Source organism: Elgaria multicarinata, chromosome 5 (assembly GCF_023053635.1).
Source record: "Elgaria multicarinata webbii isolate HBS135686 ecotype San Diego chromosome 5, rElgMul1.1.pri, whole genome shotgun sequence".
Lineage (NCBI taxonomy): Eukaryota > Metazoa > Chordata > Lepidosauria > Squamata > Anguidae > Elgaria > Elgaria multicarinata.
The window spans coordinates 95,862,948-95,887,707 of record NC_086175.1 but is presented as its reverse complement, the minus strand read 5'-3'; the positions used below and the strand labels follow the sequence as shown (position 1 = coordinate 95,887,707).

The following is a 24,760-nucleotide window of genomic DNA, read 5'->3' as shown; positions in this document are numbered from 1 at the left end:
TATGCAGCTCAGGATCACAATACCTCTCCCAGCATGAACCTGTACACTACAGTCATCATCTGAGACCCTTCTCCAAGGGAGGTTTGGATGACAACAAAGGAGAAGATCTTCTTGGTGGTGGTGCCCCTCCTCCAGTTATGGAACTATCTCCCCAGTGTGGTCTACTTGGCACCAATATTGTCATCTTTTCAGAACCAAGTCCTTCCTCCATGCTCAGGCATTTGACAGCGTATAATAGGATTTTTAATGGGTCCCAGGATGCCTTACTGTTAATAGTTAAAACTGTTTATGTGGTGTGTGTATGTATGTAAATGGTTTTATATTATGTTATAATATTGTATTCTGAAGGTTTTTTTAAAATCTTTGTAAGCCGCCCAGACAGCTTTGGCTATTGGGCAGTATTGAAATGTAATAAATGAAAGGAAGTGTTTGGATGGCGGCTGAATCATGCAATGATCCAAGCCAATGTGTGTAGTGTGGGAATAAATTCACTGTAGAAAGTACATTTTCACAGTGCCATATTTGTGTCCAAATCCTGTTAGCACAAAATTACCCTGAAACACTCCCTCTAATCTGCTTTAATTAGACCTCAGTAAAGGCTAACTGGGTTAAGGGTTTAGCAGATGGGCCACTCTGCCTGGATGACAAGAACTCAAATGAGATTATTAGTGCTTTTGCCAAGCAGCATTTTCGCGCATGGATAAAGGGATGCTTCACTGCATTACAAGAAACCCTACTGAGCTGGGGAGCTCTAGCAATCAGTATCAACCCACAATCACTGCATCTGAATGTGATGAGCAAAAATGTGCCATAGACAAAACCCTGTCCCGAAATCTATTGATAGCCGTACATAATAACGAGGATAGTGGCTTCAAGTAGCAGATGTGGTTCACAAAACGAATCATGAAACGGATGGAGAGGCAGATCTCCATCCATATTGTACAAGGCTGATGGGGACTGAATGCAGCTTCCCTGCCATGTGTTGGCCATCCCTCATCCAGCAACTGGAACTACATGCACAATCCCAAATGCTGGATATCAGTACCTGCCTAGATACAGAGGAAGCAAGGTTAAGCCAAATCAATCTCCATCTGACCCAGTAATAGCAACTCTGACCAGTAGTGTGTCCCAGGCAGAGAAAGGTATTTCCTATCACCAGCTACCCAATTCCTTTTTAAACTGGAGATGCCAAGGATTGAAACTGGGATCGCTTGCATGTAGCACATGTGCTCAGCCACTGAGCAGGGCCGGCTCTATCATTAGGCACAGGGGATATGTTCCTCCTCACCTCCCTGCCTGTCTCTCTCTGTTGGAGGACAGAGCTACCTTACATAAGTCATATGACCTGTCCTGGCCCCACTAAACTAGGGATATCACAGGAATCCATTTGGGGAGTGGAGCTTGATGAGCTTTTGTCAGCTCAGCCCCCTGGACCCTGTTCCATCTTCCACCAGGCAGCCCCTGCAGCAAGTTGGTCCAGCTTGTAGATTTTCTATTGTTGTTGTTTTTGTAATTTATGGAATTAGCCACCTTGAGGCCCAGTATTGAGAAAAAAATGGAATAATAATAATAATAATAATAATAATAAAAAAAAAAAACAAATTTGTGTCTCAATTTGCATAATTTTTGAAAATCACAGACAGAATTTGTGCAAATTATACAAATTTCTATTTCTGCTAAAAAAGAAAAGAAAAAAAGAATAGAGTTCACAGAATTTCGGCAAGACATGTGGCTCGGCTTGCAAACACAAGCCAAGTTGGGCATGCTGCAGAAGCCCAGTGAGCCCAAATGGACCCGATTTCCTAGTGATGGACATTCATACACTAAACTAGCCCGTTGCCTCAGAAGTGGCGGAGGACCCAATCCTATCATTAGTACTGAATTAAGAGACAACTGCTAGAACAGCCAGCTTCTATATGGAATGGGAGAGGGGGCACCATTTTGTTCTTTGCCTCAGACAGCGAAATGTCTTGGGCCAGCCCTACCACTGAGATATAGCCCCACCAATGTACACATAACTGTGGGTCCACCATTTTGTTTTCCATTTAGAAGATTATCAAGCAAAGGAGTCTTGCATAGATGGGAGTCTTGATTCCAAGTGTCATTTTGCCTTGCTTGATACAGGCGGAAGTAAGGGTTTAGCACCAAGAATATTCTAGGGCATGGTGTGGCCAAAAGGGAGATTAAATAGCCAATTAAAATCAACACTAAATGACTGTGACCATTCATTGCAATAAGAGATTGATTGCTCCTTTAATTTATTTGTAAAAGTATAAATAAACCACTTAACCTAACAGAGTTCTGCAAGTGATCTATTTTCACTTTTCAGTTCTTTAGTGAAGCAGCTTTAATCAGCTTAGATAAGCCTGACTGTCCTGTTTAACATAAACATGTCCCCCACCCCCACCCCACCATCTGCCCATTCATCCATTGAGACAGGTCCCATCTCTCAACATCCACACACTGCGTTGTTCCTGTCTCTCACCTTGAAGTTCTGCTTTCTTTCCTGACAAGATTTGGTAGAAGATGTGGTAGTCCCTTTCTCCTGGTTGCTGGAAAATAACTCGGGATTTCTCTAGTAGATCTGGTTGGACAGTGAAGAATTAGGTTGGGAAAGAAGTTGAAACTTGTAGACAGAACAGATACTGTAGCTCAAGTAATGTTATAAGTTACCATATCACTTACAGATTTCAATATCAGCAGACGAGAGCTTGCCTGTGGTTCCAAAATGGATTCTGATAAATTTACCCTAATTTATGCAAAAGATCACAGATCAATTAAAACAACAACAACAACAACAACACACACACAAACACACATATATGAATATATATGACAGATAAATAATATGCAGCCAACACAAAGCCCACATGTTATTAGAAAGTTGATATGATAATGGCCACTTTCGAATGTCCTGCTAAACCACAGTGTGATATGAAGAAGCTTAGGAGAGCAATTCTATGGTTCCTGGACAAGCGCCCCATGGAGCATAGCATAGTTTGGACAGCACTCCGACCTCAGAAGTGGGAGTTAGAGGTCCACCCTTTCTCCCACACCCTCTTGCAACCAGTGTGGAGAAAAATGCACCAGATGCTTCTCTGAGGTCGGGAATCTCAACCTCGTAGAGGAAGAAAAGAAGATGTTCCAGTGGATGAGGAAGTGAGGAGGATATGATTTTTCCTGGACACCCTCCAGTCTCCATCCCTCCTCCTTCACAGCACCCTTACTAGGATAAATCTATCAATGGCTACTAGTCATACTATCTCCACTATCAGAGGCAGGATACCCCTGTATAGCAGTTGCTGTGAAATGTGGGCAGGAGGGTGCTATTGTACTGATGTTCTACTTGTGAGCTTCCCCCAATGGGGCATCTGGTTGGCCACTGTGGGAAACAGGATGCTGGACAACAGATAGGCCTTTGGTCTGATTCAGCATAGCTCTTGTTATGTTACTAGGGTAAAGCACATGGGCGCTAGTAGTCTGAGGACAGAACTTGCTGTTCCTTGACTCCCTGTGTGTCTGTCCTTCAGAAGGTGTATGGAGGTAACTTTCCTTGAATGCAAGTAAGGACTCAGCTTTTCCTCCTCTGCCACCACCTCCACCACTATCTCTGCAGCCAATATGGCTGCTTCGAGAATGGGCTTGACTCGCAAAGCCCAAGGCCCTACCTCTGTCCCCATCAATGTATTTTTCTCCCTGCATGGAGCTACATGGGAGTTGTAGTTTCCCTACTGCCTCAGGCTCCTGGCCAGGGTGTGGAGAAAAGTCTTTTGGCTATTAAATCTCAAGTTCTGAACTTCTTTGAACTTTCAAAATTTTCTGCATGTCTACACTGCTCAAGCTTCAATTTAAAAGAAAAATGAGCAAAATTGGTCTGGTAGATCTCGAGTAATAATCCTTATACTACTGTATTCTTATATAAGATGTTCCCTTCCAATTCATTTCAGTTAAAAGAAGGTAGGTTTAAGTAAACCTAAGCATAAAAACTGTTTAGCAATACAATTTGTCAGTGGCAGTTGAGAAATCTGTTTCTTCGGGAATGTTCAAGGGGAGGAAGGCAGGCGTCTATTTTAGGGGTGCTTTTGATATTATTTATCCTGTCTCAGCATAGTGGATTGGGCTAAATGGTGCAATGGATTCAATCAAATGATTCTAAACATTCCTTTTAGTAGTCAAGCTTTACCACCCAATTTGTACAAATAGAGATTAAATATAAATAATCTGCTCACAACACATTATGTAATTTCCAGGTGTCTGAGGAGATGCTACAGTCCTTGTTATGTACATGAGCTGGGGATCTGTGGAGACAGGCGGTGGTTTCTGCAGCCTTGCAGCCCACATGCCATAATTAGAACAACAATTCCCTTCTGTTGTCTTGTGACCAGCTTGCTTTTGCTGCATCCCTTGGGGGGTTGTGTTACACATGACTTGTGTGCTTCATTTATACTGTTCTGTGCTGTGTTTTATTAATGGATGGCTGTTCTACAGTACTGCTGTAGTCGTGCTGCTTTGCACTTATCCCCCCCAACCAACCAACCAACCACCCAGCACATGTGTCCACTCTACATCTGTTGGACAGCAGAATATGACATCTGACTCATTTGTACTTCATTGATGTCCTGATGAATTGCTCAAGGTAGTCCCCCACCCAACAACCTCCTTACCCATACATATGAATCTATCTAATTTATGACACTTCCTATGGCTTATGGACGATAGCTCTGTCTATAGAGTCCCTTCCCATTTCCGATGAACAATTCATTTGCTGTGAAGTGATCCCCAAACATCTCAGTGAAGGTCATTTAATAAATCTGAGATTATTTTCCAAACCTTGGGCCCATTGGCAGATGTGAGGAGAATTGTACAATGAATGATCCACAGGGGTGGAAAAAGCATGATCATGGCGGCAAACCCTATCCACCACCTACATGTGTTCACTAGGCTGTCTGCACACTCCCTACATATGTACACACACTTTGTGTGTAAGTTCTTCATGCATGTTTAGGAATAGGGCAAAAAGCTGGGTCTACAACTGCATGCAAAGATGGTGGAGGCAGTCTGATGAATGGGCATAAACAAAACCAGGCCTGTAGCCATAATCCTGTTCCTCTCCACTAAATGCCCATTCATTATACACCATCTGAATGGCTGTATAGGCTATTGTGATGCATTAATCCATGGATGCAAAAAGTGTAGCCCACAGGCTGCAAGTGACCCCCAGGCTCTGTCTGGTGCCCCCTGGTCCCCTGTGGTGCAAAGCTGTACTGCAGCCAACACCACATACAGAAGCCTCTATGCGAGGAGATTTCAATAAGTAACAGCAGAATGGCTGCCCACATGAAATGTTGAAAATTATTCAGTTATTTGAACAGAATCGAGGAATGTGGTACTGCTCAAGGCTGAGGGGAAAGAAGGTGGGCCTGAAGCAAACCTGAAGCCATCATCTTCAGGGATGTGTCATTCTATGTCTTGTTTAGCCTCTTCATTGCCTGTTCTATCAATATAATATTATTAATATGCCATAGCAATCAAGCATACTTACAAAGCGCGAGGAGTTGTCATTTCTCAGGGTTTTGGCATTCCCAAAGGCTTCCAAGGCTGGGTTGGCTTGGATGATTTGATCTTCCAAGGTCCCCTTAAAATGCAAAGGGTTGAAGGACATTTAGGCCACATTCATATACTTGAAATCTACCAGCTTGAAGGGCTTGAGGATTTGATGGAAGCTTTGCTACACAGTGGAGTACACAACAGGCTTTATGCCCTGGCATTTATGACTGGGTATTAAGGTGAGGGAGGGCCAAACAAGTCATGTTTGATATTGCTGGTATACTCCAAATATTGTCTCACTGCTCATCTTGTGCCCAATTCCTGTTTGCGACCACTGATCACTCTGTGCGAATAGGAAAGTTGCACAAATTGCAAAGCTATCAAAAGGGAGACTTGCGCAAATCTCCCCAAATTTGGATATGTTTTCTAAATTCCACAAATTTTCTAAATTGCACAATTTCCCTCCAAGGTTTAAAGTGAGTCTGATTCAGTCTACTGAGCAAATTTGAACAAAATGGGAATAAAAAATGGAAATTGGGAACGAAACGAACAAGAGCATGAGTTTGATAAAAAGGTGAATCTTTTTGGCGGACACATGCTCACACTCATATTTGGCACTCCAAACAGGGCACACTTGTATGCTTTGAGAGCCAAAATGAAATTCTCATATATCCCGAATTAAGGATGGGGACTGGGGGAAGACAAATGGCCCATGATGTATATGACATTTTTCTCCCTCTCTCCTAATACTAGAACCTGATGGGGTGATCCAATGAATCTGACTGGTGTAAGATTCAGGACAGATAAAAGGAAGGGCTTCTTCACACAGCACATAGTCAGGCTGTGGAATTTACTACCAAAAGATGTAGTGGTGGCCACCAATTTGGATGGCTATAAGAAGGGATTAGAGGCTATTAATGGCTACTAGTCCTGATGGCTATATGCTACCTCCAGTATCAGAGGCAGTATGCCTATGTACACCAGTGGCTACCACCACTGGTGATATTTCCAGAGATGGTGTGGGCATGTCTGCCATTTTTACACTGTTTTGTATTTTTTGGTGGTATGTTTTCCTCTCCTCTCCCATACTGAGCATGTACAGGATACAGCACCTATTCTGTTCTGCAGCATACCTCTGGCCCCAATATAAGTAGACTATACTTTATTTACTTATTTATTTATTTATTATATTTATATGCTGCCTCATAGCCGAAGCGCTCTGGGCGGTTTACAACAGTTAAAAATGGTAAACATTAAAAAGTATACAAAATTTAAAAAGAACATTGCTCTGAAAGTCAGACAGTGCCATAGAATTTCATCAGTGTTTGTCTAACTCTCTATATACATTTTCTTTATTATTAAGTGGCAATGGAATTCATTAGTGCCATGCTTTCAGAATCTGAGGGCAGTTCAAAGTGATTCCTTCACATAATGAAGAATACACTATGTGCCATTGAGTTCATATACCTGCATGTAATGTCACTGGGGAGAAGCAATGTGAGAAGGAAACGTCCAGTGACATTTGCAATTACTGTGTGATAAATATGGTTGTGTGGAATAGCCTAAATGTTTGATTCCGTTTCCTTGGCATTCAGAAAGCTCTGCATAGCATTTTGACTTATCAAATTGATACTGGTCTAATGGCTACTGGAAAAATAAAGTCTGTTGCCAGGATAATTTATGCTGAAGAAGACATAATAAAGATAAACTGAAGAGAAAAAAGGACGTACGTTTGTGTAAAAACAACACCCATTTCATTGGTAGAATGAAACCTGTTCTAACTCTCTCCTGTGTTAGAATCAGTGGAATTTAAATACTTCTCCGATGGGCCACATCCATACAAATGTAAACATAAAAGATGCATTAGAATTGGTCTAGAAAACTAAAAAAAATACTCAGGATAACATGCAGCTAAAATTTTCACAGCCACATTTACCACATAATTCCTGTGATTTTGAATTGGCTTTTGATTTGTCACACACACACACACACACACACACACACACACACAAAACAATTCCAGCTGAGTTAGTCTAAGTTTACAGGGAGGACACATGCAACTGTTTGTGGAGTACAGATTAAATCACAGTAGACCCATCCACTTACCCCAGTCTTGGTGGCTGGTTGCTATCAAAGGAACACAAGAAAAGAAAGGAAAGGAAAATTGAAACAAAGGGCTAAGGAAATACTAAGTGATAAAGTATAATTCAACCTCATTTTATCAATACCTATTTGTGATTTTACATTTTGAGTTTGCCACTATGCACCTTTGTGTGTAATCGTGGTGATTTTTCAAAGATAATTCTAAGGAAAATTTCAAAGCACTTTTATGTTTTTTGTGCTGCCTCAAGAACTGGCACCCATGCGTAGAATCACAAGAGGATCTTCTCTATAGGTGCAAAATCAATTCCTGCACTCTCCCTCCTCTTTCTCCCCCCTCCCTACCACATCCAGAACCTATAGGTTTGCAACACCCATAGGTGCTGAGCCATGCTATCAGGATTAATTCCCAATCATCTTTCAGACCCAAATACCAGAGTCAGAGTCTGAAGCTCCAGTTTCTAGCCCAAAGGAGGGCAAACTTTTTTCTGTTGAGAGATGCATCCCCTTTTGGTTATCTGGGGGAGACCACATATTGGTAGTGGGCAGGGTGGAAGCCAGCAGTGGGTTCCACCCTTTTCTTTCCACATCCTTTTCTTTCTTTTTCTCCTGCCCCCTTTCTCTCTCTCTCTCTCTCTCTTCTGCTCTTCCTTCCCACTCAGAGGGCTGCTAGGGTGCTTCTGAAATCAGGATGAGGGCTACATGAAGTTAGGCTGAGGGCTGCGTGCGGCCGTAGGGCTGCAGGTTTCCTCCTTGCTCTAGCTCAGCCTTCTCCAACCTGGTGCCCTCAAGAGGTTTTGGACTACAACTCCCAGCATTCCTGCCTATTGGGAACTCCCAGCATTCCTGCCTATTCCTGCCTATGCTTGCTTGGGCTGATGGCAATTGAGGTCTGGAGGGCAAAACTGAAGTTGGGAGAGGCTGATCCAGCCCAATGTGCTAGAGTTAGTGTATAGGCTCCATCCCGTCCTAATCCTGATGGAACTGCTCAATGTATCCAGATGGCTCTATTGCACTGTACAGGGCCAAGAGACAACCTGCCAATGAGGATGACCTTGTACCACTACAACAAAACATGGAGTGGATATGGTTGTCAATTAAACATTACCTGTTATGGCACTGTTCTGTCTCCAGGGCCCTGGGACATATTTACACCACAGGTTTAAACTGGGAATTACATTCTGGGAGGAGGACTAGAGATCTCTTAGAAAAAAAGATAGAACTGACAAAACTACAGCTTTCAGATTCTTTTGGGGGAATCACGATTCTTTTGGGGGAACCACGATGCTATTTTGGGCTGCATTAATAGAAGTATAGCTTCCAAATTGTGCAAGGTACTGGTTCCCCTCTATTCAGCCCTGGTTAGGCCTCATCTTGAGTATTGCATCCAGTTGTGGGCACCACAGTTCAAGAAGGATAAAGACAAGCTGGAGCATGTTCAGAGGAAGGCAATGAGGATGATCAGGGGTCTGGAAACAAAGCCCTATGAGGAGAGACTGGAAGAACAGGGCATGTTTAGCCTGGAGAACAGAAGACTGAGGAGAGACATGATAGCACTCTTCAAATACTTGAAAGGTTGTCACACAGAGGAGAGCCAGGATCTCTTCTTGATCCTCCCAGAGTGCAGGACACGGAATAACGGGCTCAAGTTACAGGAAACCAGATTCCAGCTGGACATCAGGAAAAACTTCCTGACTGTTAGAGCAGTATGACAATGGAATCAGTTACCTAGGGAGGTTGTGGGCTCTCCCACACTAGACGCATTCAAGAGGCAGCTGGACAAGCATCTGTCAGGGATGCTTTAGGGTGGATTCCTGTATTGAGCAGGGGGTTGGACTCGATGGCCTTATAGGCACCTTCCAACTCTACTATTCTATGTTTCTATTATTCTGGAACAAAATTGATACATGTATTGATGCAATGAAGCCCAATTCTAGCCGCTCCAACAATGGGTGTTTCTATATAGATAGCTCCCAGTCCTACCAGACAAAACACCTTGCAGAGCTATTTCAGCTCTCCTTTGTTCGTGGATTTCTTGTGGAAAGAAAATTATGGGAAAACACAGGAGGCTACAAATGGAAGATGAATACATCTGGACTCCCTTGTAAGATGCCAAGTTTGAGGCAGGGCAGTTGTATAATGAAAGCCACGGTCTGGAAGCGGTCTTGCAAGACTGAGCCTTGCAACTCACTATCAAAGATACTATGTAAATTGTAGCAATCTAACAAGATGAAAATAAATTCCAGTGGCCTTTGTTACCTGAAACCCTGGACAGTATGTTGATGCATAACATACTGATACTGAGGAAAGACTGGTGATCTCTATATCCCTGGAATCTCTTTGAACTGAATATTACAGCTTCACCTTACACTCTCCCATGCAATTAAGATTCAACCTAACTGGCACTTAGAGTAGCTTCGAGACAGAAAGCCTTCTACCTGTTGGGTAATAAATGGTATTTGCACAGAAAGAGAAAACAGTAATTTGAATATTTACATTCTTTTTCCCAGGTTCACCAATTGCTGCTACTGTGGCAAAATACTGAATGACACGTTTCGTATTCACAGTCTTGCCGGCACCAGATTCTCCACTATAAACAGAAGGAAAATCGTATTATTCACCTCAACCTTTTATCTGCAATCAGTCTTGTCCCTTCCAATATTATTATTATTATTAATAATAATAATAATAATAATAATTTTCTAATTAATGATGACTAATGTTTTCTCCTTATGGACAGTGCTTTCTTTCAGTGCTTAGAGAAAGGGGTATGTCATTAGATATGGAGGATATGTGTAACAAAGGCTATGTGAAATCACCACGTTCATATACTGCCTCCACTATGCCAATGAATAACCATTGCTAGCAGGCAACAGCAGGAGAAGACTATTGCTTCTATGCCCTACTGGTGGACTTTCTCATAGCCAACTGACTGGCCACTGTTGGAAATGGGATGCTGGATGAGATAGGCCTTTGGCTCTTTTTAGGTTCTTATAGTATCCTCAACAAAAGTATCAACCCTTTTCATACACTCTGACTTAAAACTGAACTATAGCTCAGTGGTGGACCACCTGCTTGGCATGCAGAAGGCCCCAGGTTCAATCCCTGCCACCTCTAGGTAGGGCTGGAAAAACTCCTGCCTGAAACCCTGGAAAGCTGCTGCCAGTCAGTGTCAACAATATTGGGCTAGCTGGATCAATGGCCTGACTCAGTAAAAAGCAGTTTCCTATGTTCCACTCTCTTGTAACACCAGTGCTGAAAGGCTTAGCAAATAAGAACATGGAGTACTAAATCAAGTGGCTTCAGCTTCACATGTTCTGCTAAATATACGAGAAACCAGTTCACTTTTGTTGGTGTGAGACATCTGACAAGATCCACTTACGTAATCAACATTGATTGGTTCTCCCGATCTGTGAGGAGAAAAAGAAGAAGAAGCTTTAATAGTTTTAATTTGCTAGACAAGCGTCACAGATTGTTACTGAAATAAACCACGAAAAGGAGTCAATTCAAGCAAACTTTGCTTGGCAAGGTCACCACAAAAAACTGTTGCACGACTCCATCTGAAACAGATGAAAAATAATGTAAGCAGATCAGTTTCTCGGTAGAAATTCCAAAAGCAATGCCAGCTTTTGAAATTCGTAGAGCTCTTCAAAGGAAAGAGGAATGAAGAGAGCAAAAGGAACCATATAAGGGATGGATTTTGACAGGTTAGTGTTAATTAGCATATCAAAGCCTCCGTGATATGGAAAACACAGTCAAGTAAAGACATTCAGATTAGAGGGTTTCTAAATCCTATTATGTTCAATGTTTCTATTTTGCCTGTTCTCTTCTCGTACTACATGGTAGAAATGTAGTGGAATTTCAGGTCTTACATTTAAACTAAAAGGGTTGGTTGTCCCAGAACAAGTTTTGAGAACCGATGGCTTCTCTTTGTTTTCTAATAAAAGGGACATGCTCTCTGGATTAATAGGAAATTAATAGGAAGGACAGGCAGGGAACTGCATAAAATTGGCATTCTATTCAGCAACCTGGTAACTCAGGGTTTAATTTGTTTTAAACTGTGTATATTTATTGTTTTATACTGTCTGTTTTTATCTGTACGCCGCTCTGAGATCTTAATGATATAGGGCAGGATACAAATGTTTTAAATAAATAATAATAAATAACTTCTCTGCAAAATGCAGTAGGCTAAATCAAAAGCACTTGGCTCCTCGACCTGTCATTCCATACAAGAGCAGTGAACTTATCTAGTTGTATCTCCCAATGCAAATAGATAAGGATGGGGAAATGAATTCTTCAGTTCAAGGAATCAAAACAAACTAGACTGGAAAGGGTAAGGAAGGATGCTTTCCTTGTGCTGCAATAACAGCTTTCCCCAATCCAATGCCCCCCAGAGGGGACTACAACTCCCATCATTCATAGCCAGGATGGCAATTGGTAGCTTATATCTCTTTTAAAGGTGTCTGTGTGGCAAATCCTCAGATTTAAAGATAAAATAAAGTTCAGGGTTAGTATCTAGTGCAACATTGGTGCTAAAATAAATGCAGTTGTGCTAGCATAAGATGTGTCTAACACAATGCCAATAGCATCAGCTGGTGTGATGGGATGCCCGGGTAATCCTGTCACACCAGCTAATACACTTGGCATTGTGCTAGGGGTCCCTTACACTAGCACAAGGTCATTTATATTAGTGCTTGTGCTGGTTTGGATGCTGCTCCTAGGAAACAAAATATATTGCTATGCCAAGCATAATTGTAGGTTTTTGTTTGCTTTCTTAAAAAAAACAAGCAAACGTAACTAACTTTATAACTCTGCCAGCTCCAGCAAAGTGATCAAAACATGAATTTGTATCATAAGTTGATACTATATATTTGCTTTATAATTTGCAGTACACCCATTGGGATGTCTAAGGCTGTGTAAATATTAGCATCCCAGATGTCAGGCATGTATCACCACTGCCCTCTGATGGAAGGAATCCGATGTGCTAAAATTGCTGTGTGCTCCTGTTCTGGCTGGTTGTAGGATTTCACAGTCTCATTATGAGCGCCATCACACCTACACCTTTGCCCTGCTTTGCCTCGTATTATCCCCCTGAGGCGTATGAAAGCCTGAGGACTTACACCTGTTCGCTTTGATGTTTCAATTGTCTTTACACCTCTCCACCTGTTGATCTCCTTTGTACCTCCCCCTTTAGGTTATTGGAACTTGGTGAACTCCCCCTCCATTGATCATGAATTTAGCTGGTCTTACTTCCTATAGTAAACATGCTGTTGGCAGAAGTTTCAACCAACGCTTCAGAGGGCAAACTGATTCATGTTTGGGGGAGGGGGGGCTACAAGTTTTCAATGAAGTTGCAAGACTTTTTTCCTGTCTCAGCTTGCATAGGATCATGTCCTAACTGCCTGCATGTTTACTCGGAAGGAAGTGCCACTAATTAAGGCTGCAATCCCCAACTCATTGGGGAGTAAGACAATGAACCCAATGGAGTATCATCATCATCATCATTTTTATTATTACTACTTTTGAGTAGGCCATGCATAGGATTGCATTTGTTACAGTGCAATCCTACACATATCAATTCAGAAGCAACTTTTCCCTGCTGGGGACTTCTTGTGTACCATTCTTCATCCTTTCCCCCCTTTTCCTCTCCTGCCCCTCCCTTCCCTGTTTGTGCATCCTTTCTCTCCTTTTCCTCTCCTTGCAGCACCCCTCCACTACTTGTGTACCATTCTTCATTCTTTTTCCTCTCCTGCAACACAGTTTCATCAGCAATACCACCCCTTGAACACCCACCCACAAAACATTGTATTGAATAGGCTAAAAATACCTGTTAAGAGTAGAGTGGTGTCCTTTCGATTTACCGGAAGAACCGGACTTTACCAGCACCAAAAAAAATGTTAAGGGAGGGGGGAAGGCGAGATCAGGACGACGTCATGTGATTCTTCAACATGCAACACAGGGTGACAGTGGACTATAACGCTGGTGTGATGGAGCCCTATATCATTGCTCCTGTGCATGAGGAGATTCAAGTCTCTTCACTTCTGACATTTGGGTACATTGCAGCTAAAGTCAGGCAGTTTTGCATACATAGATTTCAATGGGAAAGTAAAGCACATGCATAACTCTCTCATTCTCTCTCCTGGGGGCTGTCTGTACGCAGCCAAAGTTCCTCAGTGGCTGCGAATCTGTGCTGCATCAGTTAAATGACATAGCCGCAGATCCGCAGCCACTGCAGGACTTAACCCAACTTTTTCGGTGGAAGTGAAGTCAGTATGGCTCTTCCGTCATCTGACCTTCCTCTGGAGCAGATCCAGGGGGCGGTCCTAGTGGAAGGTGACTGGCAATTGGTTGCCGGAAACAAGGAAGGGGGTGGAAGTGGGGACTCTGGTACCTGGATGACTGCCTGAAACCCCACGCTCCATCCTTGGCACCAGGATTACCCCATGCCACCCCGGGATTTGGGGGAAAGGCAGCGCCAACTCAGCGCCATGAGGACAGCCCCCTGGTGAAACAATTGCTACAGGTTTTGAAATCACTGTTGCTGCCGTGTGCCTCCTGTTTAAAGAAGACCCATTTGTTGCAGTATTATTTGCTCCCTTTCAGCCAAAGGGAGGGACAACAGCGGACACAAGTGCCCTGATCTGGCTGCTCCTTGGTGTGGGTGTGGATGGTACGAGGAACAGGAATGGGCACACAGAGATTCAAGCAAACCAACAATCCCCATTCACTTCATTGTCAGGAACCATTTTGTGGATATACACACCCACTAAGTGCACAGAACTAGACCCTTCCCCAGATATTGAAAGTCAGCGGGGGAACTTGTCAGAGTGCTTCAGCTGTGCCTCCCCTTCACTCAACTCATATATTTGTAAATAAACTCAAACATTTCAAAAGTCGTAAGTCTCCAGTGACCATCTTCAAAAGGAAGCTAAACCCAGGAACTTCTCACCACTCAGAGCATTGAGGAGAGCCTAACAATAGCATTGTGTGTGATAAAAATTGACCATGACTAAAAACTATCTCAGCAATTCCCTCCCTTTCTCTTTCTCCTTGGAAACCAATTATACTCTCACAACAGCCAGCGTTTCAGTAGACATTATCCCAAATGTGAGTGATGCCAAAGATCACAGATCTTACTCCAGACTTTATTTTGCTTTTTATGGGGCCTAAATGTATTTTCCATTTGACAAATTCCGTTCTCTTTTTTCTTTTTAAAGAAGAAACCAAGATCTAATTGTATGGCTTCAAATAATGTGAGCAAATACTGGGACTTACTGCGCAGCATGTCATGGTATGCATTATCTGCAATGGAGAAGATGTGAGGAGGGGCCTCTGACCGTCTTTTGCCCTTGTAAGCCGCAACAACCTCAGTCTTGTAGACAGGAAGCCATTTATAAGGGTTTATTGTCACACAGAAGAGACCCGAGTAAGTCTGGAAAGCAAAAGAAGGGACAACTAAGAACTTGGTAAAGAATGGGGAAAAATCATTATCTCTCCTAATATCAGAAACTCAGCGTAGACCTACACTAGTCTCTTTTTATCAGTATTGAGGTGAACTAATAACTGTTGGGACACATTATACTGTATACTGCCTTTCTAGCATTATACGTATACTGCCTTTCTAGCATTATTTCCTGCTTTTTACTCTGCATTATCCAAAATACTGCAACAGATGTCACTGTGTGCATCCCGAGTTATAAATGCACAAGAGGGATATAACATGACCATGATTTTATTTATTTATTTATTTATTACATTTTTATACCACCCAATAGCCGAAGCTCTCTGGGCAGTTCATGATGGGATTGTATTGATATGACACGAGTCAGTTGTGGCTCTGATCCATTTCATCCAGACATAATCAAAGAGTTGTTACAAATGATGACCACAAAACCAGACTGCCTCAGCAGTCCGAAGTACAAAGTGATTAATATTCCAATCCTAAACATATAAAATAAAAGTGGATCCTATGATTTATTTATTTGATTTATATTCCACCTTTTCACCACCCCCACCCCCCAAAAAATGCATTCAAGGCACCTGACAATAAAATCTGATTAAAAACAAAAACGTAATTAAAATGTCACATAAAGAGCTTTAGCTATTAAAAAAAACAACTATAAAAGAAATAAACAGCACCAGCCAATTAAAAAACCTTTCATAATCCACCACTGATAATGGCAGGATTTGCTTTGCATCTTCAAACAATGCATTTGAGTTTGGTGCAATGGTCACCCACATTCATTTGTCACTTTGTGAAGACAGGTCAAGAGCTCCTTGTATCCTATCCTCCAGTGATTCATCTTAAAATGCAGCCTCCCCCTGTAAATCAACACTGATTACATTTATTAGGGAAAAGCAATATTTGTTTATTAGATTCATATTCTATTTATCTTCCAAGGAGCTCAAAGCAGTATAAATGATTCTCCCCTCCCCTATTTTATTCTGACAGCAACTGTGTGAACTAGGTTAGCCTGAGAGATAGCGACTGGGCCAAAATCAAGGTTAGTTGATCTGGACTGGGACAATGTTATAAAGGCACATGAAGCAGAAACCTTGAGCAGATCTAGATCTGGGCTGTGGTGGAATGGGAAACCATCTGAGAACCTTATATATGCACCTTGAATTCTGCTGAAGACTGGCAGAATATAAAAGAAATACACCAAAACTGTTCTCTAGAATCACATTATAGTGCTACATGTACTGCAGTCCATTGGGTTGGAAAATCTCACAAGCCCATGTTACATTAGTACAGCTGATGGGAAGTTAGTTTTAGTGTAAGTTTGGGAAATAGGGGCCAACACTCTCAATCCGTTTTGTGAACACAATAACCCCAGGTTGAGCCACTGTCCAAGATCACTTAGTAAATTTCATGGTAAACCAGAACAGGGTGGGCAAAAGATAGACCTCCAGATGTTTCAGACTTCAGCTCCCAGAAATCCCTGCCATCATGGCCAGTGGTCAGAAATTCTGGGAGTCCAAAATATCTGGAGACCTACTTTTTGCCCATCCCTGAACTAGAATGTGTTTCTCCAGCATCCAGACAAAATACGCCTTCTTCTACAATAAAATGCAGTATGAGTCATTTAGGAAGGAAAGTGACCTGCAGAGTCACTGGTATTGGGTAAGAAAGGAATTCAGCTTCAGGGCTGGGCATACTCTCTGCTATAAATATCCAGATTCTGCAGCAAGGTGACTCAAAGTCTGCACTAAAAACAAAAAAACAGCTCCTGCAAGTTTGCCTATACAAGGAAAAACAAGCGAACAAGACACGGTCTATGCAATCTGGCTGAAATGACATTCTCATTTTATGCCACTAAGTACTAACTTATTAATTTGTCTCAAATCCCCTCTTTTTCCTAGCAAGCAAAACATCTTTGAAAATCATCAGATGGGCAACTTGTGGCCCTCCAGTTGTTTTGGCCTTTAAAACTAATCAGCCCTAACCAGTGAAGGATGATAAGAGTTGAAGGCCAAAACATCTAGAGGGAAACAATTTGCCCAGCCCTGTGCTAAAGGAAGTAGATGTGTATGATATTCTAGAATATGTATTATGATTGGGTCTAGATACTTTCCCTGTATGAAGAAGATGCAATTCAAACTATAAATTTAAAAATCAAAAGCAACAAATGGCCATACATAGATCATCCAGTTCGTGTAGCGTCTGTTCAAATTTTGTAGGACAGATGCCTCATTCAGATGTGTCAGCATAGCCATATCTTCCATCATATCGAACTTTGGAGGATTCATCTGTTGAACATCATCTTCCTTCACAGTTATCGTCTGCAAGAAAGGAGAGCAGTGTGACTGCAGCCTTTCTACCCTTGCATTATTGCAGAGTGAGCTGACAGCACATTTTTAATAAAAAGCCAATGTTAAGGATTGTTTTCGAAAATGGATTGCCAACAAATGGAAACTATAATTTGAACGGTTTGCTGCAGCCTTAAATTACTGGTCTCTTGGGAGAACCAGCTATTAAAATAAAAATAAATGACAATATCACTCTTCATTGTTTAAATTTGTTGGATACTGCCACCCACTGTCATAAGAAATAGTATCCATGGTTTGCAGACATCAGTAGTGATGATGGCTATCGGAGGATAAAAGAGAAGAGCATATGAAGCAGTTAAACATTGAGAACAGAAGTTATAAGTGAAATACCTCCCCCCCTCCCCATTTTGCCTGCACAGAACTTAACGAAGTGTTGATTTGAAACTGTTGCACATAAAACCACAACAACATCAGAAATGGTCTAAGAAATAACATTTACTAAGGATGTAATCCTATGCATCATGTTTAGACACACACAAAAAGTGTCCTACATGCTGGTTGGCGCATGCTGGGAGTTATAGGCCCTTTTTTTTTTTGTCTAAACATGCATAGGACCACGCTCTAAGCTATCTAAAGTGATATCGTGTATGTGTCTACAGTTTAAGGGAGCAATCCTATTAAGCTCAAATGCTGACAGGCATCCTATTTATTTATTTATTTATTTATTTATTTATTTATTACATTTTTATACCGCCCAATAGCCGAAGCTCTCTGGGCGGTTCACAAAAATTAAAACCACAGTAAAACACCCAACAGTTTAAAACACAATTACGAAATACAGTATAAAAAGCGCAACCAGGATAAAACCACACAGCAAAGTTGATATAGGATTAAAATACAGAGTTAAAACAGTAAAATTTAAATTTAAGTTAAAATTAAGTGTTAAAATACTGAGTGAATAAAAAGGTCTTCAGCTGGCGACGAAAGCAGTACAGTGTAGGCGCCAAGCGGACCTCTCTGGGACCTCTCTGGCCTGCTCGGATCCTATGCAGAGAAGGCAGAGCACAGAGACGATCTTGATCTCTGCAACTTCTCCCGCTCTGCATTTTTGCTAGCAGGGCTCTCCCCCTCAACTAGCTGGGACTCTGTGGAGTGGGAGGGAAGAAGGCTGAGGCAGCCTGGGTATATGGTGAAAGTTGGCTTCCCCAATCCCCTTCCCACCCACCAGCATGTCCCCTTTCCCTCCTCTCCAAGGTCGCTTTTGCAAGCTCAGAGAGGCAGCCAGTGTGATTGTCTTCATGACGGTTGTGAAGAGGAGGGGGCGGGGAGCTCGAAACTCTGGGTCTGAGGTTTCAGCTCTATCTCTGACCTTGAATCCAGGAATCCAAACTATCCTATGGCCCTCCCAAATGGTGTCTATGGACCACTGGATTGCTCTCTACTGTTTACAATGACTGATCAGGAATTTGTGGATACTAACCCGCCTTCTGTTGTTGGTTTTGTGTGTTTCTTCTTAGATTTCAGCAACTTTAAAGATATTTTTGAATATGTATGCTGTATCCAGGTGCTTAAGCCTTTGCATTTAAGCATGTGATATAAAATGTATTAAATATATTAAGGCCTTGTTCACAAATTCAGTGCCTACCCATCCCTGATAGCCTTCAGAAATGCCTGGGACTTTCACCAGGATCCCAGACAAGACAAGATCACAAGGAGAGGTTATTTGTATGAATCGAATCCTCCATGCAGGTAACGTGTATGCAGCCACCCTGATTGCCATGAAAATGTGACAGCTTGAAAAAGTCCCACTGCTTTCACCAAATTGGGGAGGCTCCAAATCCCATTGCCGATATGCAGGCACCACTTAATAGGGGTGTGCACGGACCCCCTGCTCCGCCCCGTGGGCCGATCCAAAAATTTCCGCGCTGCTCCGCCCATACTCCGCTTCTCTTCGCCTCGGAGCTCCGGCTCCGAATCGGAGCTCCGCAGTGGAGGGGAGTGGTGCCATGTAAGGCCAAGAGAGGAGGGCAGGGGAGTTACCGGGCCCTGCCGCCTCCGTCCGCAAGTGAGGCCCAGACTTCCTGGTTGAACCGCGGGCTCAATTGAAGAAGCCGACGGACCGCTGACGGAGGCAGGTAAGGGAGAGAAGGGCGGGGGGGTTACTGAGCCCTGCCGCCGTTGCCGCCCGTGCGGCGATGGCGGCAGAGCCTGGTAAGGGACCAAGGGGGAGGGGGGCCTTACCTGCCTCTGTCCGCGGTCCGTCGGCTTCTTCAATTGAGCCCGCGGTTCAGCCAGGAAGTCTGGGCTGCAAGTGCGGCCTAGACTTCCTGGTTGAACCGCGGGCTCAATTGAAGAAGCCGAGGGACCGCGGATGGAGGCAAGTAAGGGAGAGGAGGGGGGGGTTACCGGGCCCTGCCGCTGTCACCGCATGGGCGACAGCGACAGCGGCAGGGCCCGGTAAACCCCACTTACCTTTCCGGCGGAGCTCCGGATCGAGGCAAAGGATCCGCCTTCACCTCGATCCTCTTCGCCATGCTCCGCTGGCCCCCCAATCCTCTTCGCCTCTGCCTTAAGGGGAGGCGAAGCACCCCGCTCCGCTTCTAATTCGCCGGTCCGATTAGAAGCGGAGCACATCCCTACCACTTAATACACATGGTATCTTCGCATGGCAGCTCCGAGACTGTGAGCCCAGTAGCCCCACAAGCGCCTGAAGGCAATTGCACATGGGCTCCTGAATGTATCCTTCAACCCTACGCAGGAATCCATAGTGGGGTGTGCATGTGTAGAAGAGATTTGCATGTGCAGCTGGTGCTTTGCCTGCTCTGTTGCCTACAGCAGTCCCCACCGCTAAAGACACAAAATTCTGCCTAACTCGAAAAGAGGCTTGCCTCTTTAGCAGTGGGATTACATATGGTGAGAAACAGGAAGGACATTTCCAGCTATAAATGCAGTCCTATCCTGTGTGTGTCTGTCCCTTCCATGGATTGGTACTTCCTTCTATTTCAGTGATTCTGGCCTACGTTTGTTTGCAGCAAAAACTGTTTCTCTGTCCCCATTATGTCTGGTATGTTTTGCTCTTGTGACTAACCAAACTGGGTGGGGGGCTCCTTACCTTCCCGTCTGTAGTCTCAACGGTGACTTTGCCACCTCCACTTTCTTTTATCTCTGCTTCTATATAAGCTTTCTTATCATCTGGAATCCAGCATCTCTTCTTCCCTAGAAAAGAAAATGACCCCTTTGTTGTGATACAAAGCCATTAGATACTTAACATTGCATAATCACCATTGTCATGATGATTTATGTTGAGCTATTTTTCTAAGGATTTCATAGACCCAGTAATGCCTATGACAACCTTGTTGGCAGTAGAGGATGGGAGCATCCAATGCCAGTGGGCAGTGAATCCACTCTGGGTTTCAGTCAGCACCAGTCTGAACTCTGTTGTTCTGCTTAGTATCCTGATAGCTCCTTTAGAGTTCTGACAAGTTCTGACTGAAATCCAGACTGTTTTCATCACCCCACTGGCATTAGAACCACCAGCCTCCACCACCAGTTGGGTAAGACAGTATTATCCCTATATTGCAGACGGGAGGGATGTTGAAGGTTAAAGACAGTGGCTTGCCTAAGGCCACCCAGTGAGTCAACAGCTCACATGAGATTCTAACAAGAGATTTTCCAGTTTATAGTTCATAAACATGACCACTATATTATGCTAGCATACAGTAGGTCCTTCCGAACAGGAACATCTGAAGCTGCTTGACAGATCAGCAACTGTTCGGTGCCCATGTGTTCACTGCAAACAGATCTGTTGCCATTCTTATTGGGGTGCTTTTGGTTTACCCCCATAAAATGGATGAAAATGTGCAATTTACAGATCACTGCATGAATTCTGAGTCATTTCCAGGTCAGGAAGTTCCACCTTCCCTACTTCCTTTAACATGAGTTTACTTGCTACTTAAAAACAACAACACATTTACAGCATTCTATTTCTGAATTGCACAAATCCAAGGAACCAATCAACCTCAAGTTGAAAATTCAGGAGTCAGAACAGGGAGAGTTCAACATCCCATTGCCAAATCTACCATGCCACAGGGCAGATAATACTTCTTGGATGTATTTTACAGTGTTGATCTCAATCATATTTAGTAAAGATACAATGCCTATAAGGAGCCGTCAATGGGTGCAAACATTTTTAGTCACCCTAAAGGCATCACATTCTAAATTGTGTTGCTTTCAGGTTGTTCTGACTGCAGGTACCCAGGACTTATAAAATGATGCACCAGGCTGCTGTGAGTTCGTTTTTTGAAGTTGAAAGCACATACTGAGATCAGAAGGATCATATGTTGCCCATATGCAATAAATGTAGTTACTGTTTCCAAATATCCTGTGGGAATTGCCTGTATGGCTGAAGGGCAAAAAGTTGACTCATATTCAGCATATTTCTCCACTCAGAAAAATATATGCATATCAGGAGTATTTCATCAGCTCCCTGTTATCATAGAATAGACCTAACCATTTCACAGCCCACAGTGTAATGAACTTTCTTGCTAGATCCTGACATCAGAATAATTACAAAACTGGCAGGAAATTACAGATGTCTGAGAAATCAGTTTGGGGGGAGGGTTGACAAGTTTTCCTAAGCTTGCCCCCTCTGCATGCTTTGCTTCAGTTCCTACTGCTGCACCCGACTTGATCTGCAGTGAGTCAGGACAGTTCACAGTTTTTCTGGGAATTTTGCACAGGTTTTTGGGAAGGTTCCGCAACTTACATGACTTTCTGAGCATTTTGTGCAAATTACGGCCGAATGCAAATTCAGCCATAATTTGCACAAATAACTCAGAAAGTTGTGCAAATTGCAGAACATTAAAAACAATGTGCAAAAAAGTTCAGAGAGTTCAGGGACCAGCTTTCAACTCAGTTCAGAGATGCAAATCAAGCCATACACACCACACAACTCCATCGAGCCAAAAAGAACTGGATTTCCCAGCAACAGACATTCCTAGTAAAAATGAAAAGCCTGCCAATTAGATATTCCAATCCTCATAGTGTTCAAGAATTAGCTACAATAGACAGAAATTGGTCAAACCAAGACACAGTACATATAAGATATAGTACATATAAGATGTGTTTTCAAATCACGGCTCCAATTTAAATAGATAACTCAAAAAACAATGCCCCATTATATAAATGTTCATTTGCTATCCAACGATGTATCAGATCTACCAGTTCAGATTTACCAATACCAGATGACTTGTCAATAGCAAATCAAGGCATTATTCCTTACCATCAAAGGCCACAGTCTGCAACACCATAATCTCCTTCTCACTCTTTCGGAGGAAGGCTGCAGCTTCCCCGAATTCTGACATGTCCATCATCTTGGCGAGTAAGTGGAAGGAAGTACTCCAGCAAGAGAAATAAAACAACCTAGCCTGCAACAACAAAATTACAAAATAGAAAAATTGTCCAAGACAGAGAGCTATAAGACCCTTCTACACAGCACCTGCTCCCAGGTAGAGTTGAACATCGATTCTACACAACCACCCCAGAGAATCCACCTGGAATTGTGATTATGAACTGGGGTTGCAAAAGAGGAATCACAGTGGATTCCAAATCAGTTGTGAACTTCATGGGGGACAGAACACTGTCAGAGGATGGGGATAGAAAGTACATCAGTACTACAACAACAATGTTCAAAAAAGAGGAAATTAATAAATACATTATGGCATCTCTGTCCATTTCCAGCTGCAATGGCTATTCTGCCATGCCCAGCCTTGCCTGGGTGTGGGAAAGCGTTTGTGGATGGGATGGTGGAACGAGATGTGCCCTCCTGTCATTGGTAGGGCTCATCCGGGCCTCAAGGTGGGGAGGGGAGGATGAAGCTTTTTAAAAAGGCTCACCCCTTCCCACTTCCTCTTTTGCTGCGTGGCTGTTGGATCAAGTGCAGGGGTGAGAAAAACATGCTCACACATGCTCCACACATGCTCAGAAGTACTCTGCAATGATTTCAGGGCTGAAACTGGTTCTGTAAATAGGTTTTATGCTCTCATTAAACCCTGCAGGTAATTAAGAATGCTGCCATGTTGTCACAGGATACCCAGTGCTTAATTTCTTAAAGGAAAAAAAATGCTGAGCATGAAACTTGTCTAGAAACAGATTTTTTTCTGGTCTGGAAGCAATTCTTTTAGTCCCAAACATGCAAGAACTCCCTGTGGTTACTCACTTGTGAGGGGAAATGTATTCATTAATGTATTAGAACCATTTATATCCCACTTTTCTACCTCAGTATGAGGTACTCAAAGCACTTCACAACATGATCCAATGCCAGTGGAGGCTGGTGGCTCCAATGTCAGTGGGGCAGTAAATCTGCTCAAGGTTTCAGTCAGAAACAGCCAGGACTCTAAAGGAGCTGTCCAATGTGTGAAGCACCTTGGATAGCTCCTTTACAGTTCTGACTGAAACCCGGAGCAGATTTACTGCCCCACTGACATTGGAGCCACCAGCCTCCACTGTCCAAAACTAATCAGAAGACAAGTGAATCAGATAAATCAAACTAAAACTCTACAATTATTTGGTAGCACTCTCTGAACATATGATGCTGCCTCATAGTAAGTCAGACTACTGGATCATCTGGTGGCAACCTCTGGTCTTCCAGATGTTGTTGGGCTGCAAACCCCCTCATGCCTCACCCTCGGGTCTGATGGTTTGGGCTAATGGCAGCTTCCCAAGAACACAGGCAGGGTAGACCACATAAGTCACAAACAACTGCAAGGGACAGAGGTCTGTCTTGTGTGTGTGTGTGTGAGTGTGTGAATGTGTGAGTGTGTTTAAGAGAACAGCATTCACTTTGACGACTCAGTAGTACCTTTTGTCCATGATGATGACTGGGTGTGTGAATCAAGGATTTCCATTTTTAAAACAAAGGTTATAACTTTTGCCTATCCAGTGACATATTTGGTTTTCTCAGGTAGAACTTCAAAGCTACTATCGCAACCTAATTCTGTTCAAATCAAAAGTTACTGCCCTCCTTAACATTTTTTAAAAGCAGAATTACAAAATAAGGATGCGTTTCTGGAAAACAAAAACATCCCCCCCCCCCCCCCGGCCCTGCCTGGATTGTCTGACTGGTAGATAGATTAACCAATTTCCTCTGTGTACAGAACCTGGGACATTGCCAAAGCAACAAAAATAGACTCTTAAAGACTGTCAGATTTGTGGTATTGAGGGCGCAATCCCATGCATGTTGAGACAGGAAAAAAGCCTACCACTCCCGGCAACTTCCAGAAGAATCCTGGGGGTTGTAGGACTTTTTTCTGTCTAACCATGCATAGGATTGTACCTGGAAGAG

General features: G+C 43.0%; 1 protein-coding gene across 1 annotated transcript in view; it reads right to left on the bottom strand.

Annotated features, from left to right (window-relative positions):
* Window positions 1–22,790, bottom strand: part of MYH15 (myosin heavy chain 15) — a 93,660-nt gene extending 70,870 nt beyond the window's left edge. The window contains exons 1-9 of the mRNA XM_063126846.1: window positions 22,700–22,790; window positions 20,531–20,634; window positions 17,287–17,430; window positions 14,923–15,079; window positions 11,030–11,057; window positions 10,144–10,237; window positions 5,543–5,635; window positions 2,686–2,749; window positions 2,486–2,584 (exon numbers count right to left, since the gene is read on the bottom strand). Coding sequence (XP_062982916.1) covers window positions 2,486–2,584; window positions 2,686–2,749; window positions 5,543–5,635; window positions 10,144–10,237; window positions 11,030–11,057; window positions 14,923–15,079; window positions 17,287–17,430; window positions 20,531–20,634; window positions 22,700–22,790 — 874 coding nt within the window. The remainder of the gene's footprint in view (window positions 1–2,485; window positions 2,585–2,685; window positions 2,750–5,542; window positions 5,636–10,143; window positions 10,238–11,029; window positions 11,058–14,922; window positions 15,080–17,286; window positions 17,431–20,530; window positions 20,635–22,699) is intronic.
* Between the last annotated feature and the right edge of the window lie 1,970 nt (window positions 22,791–24,760).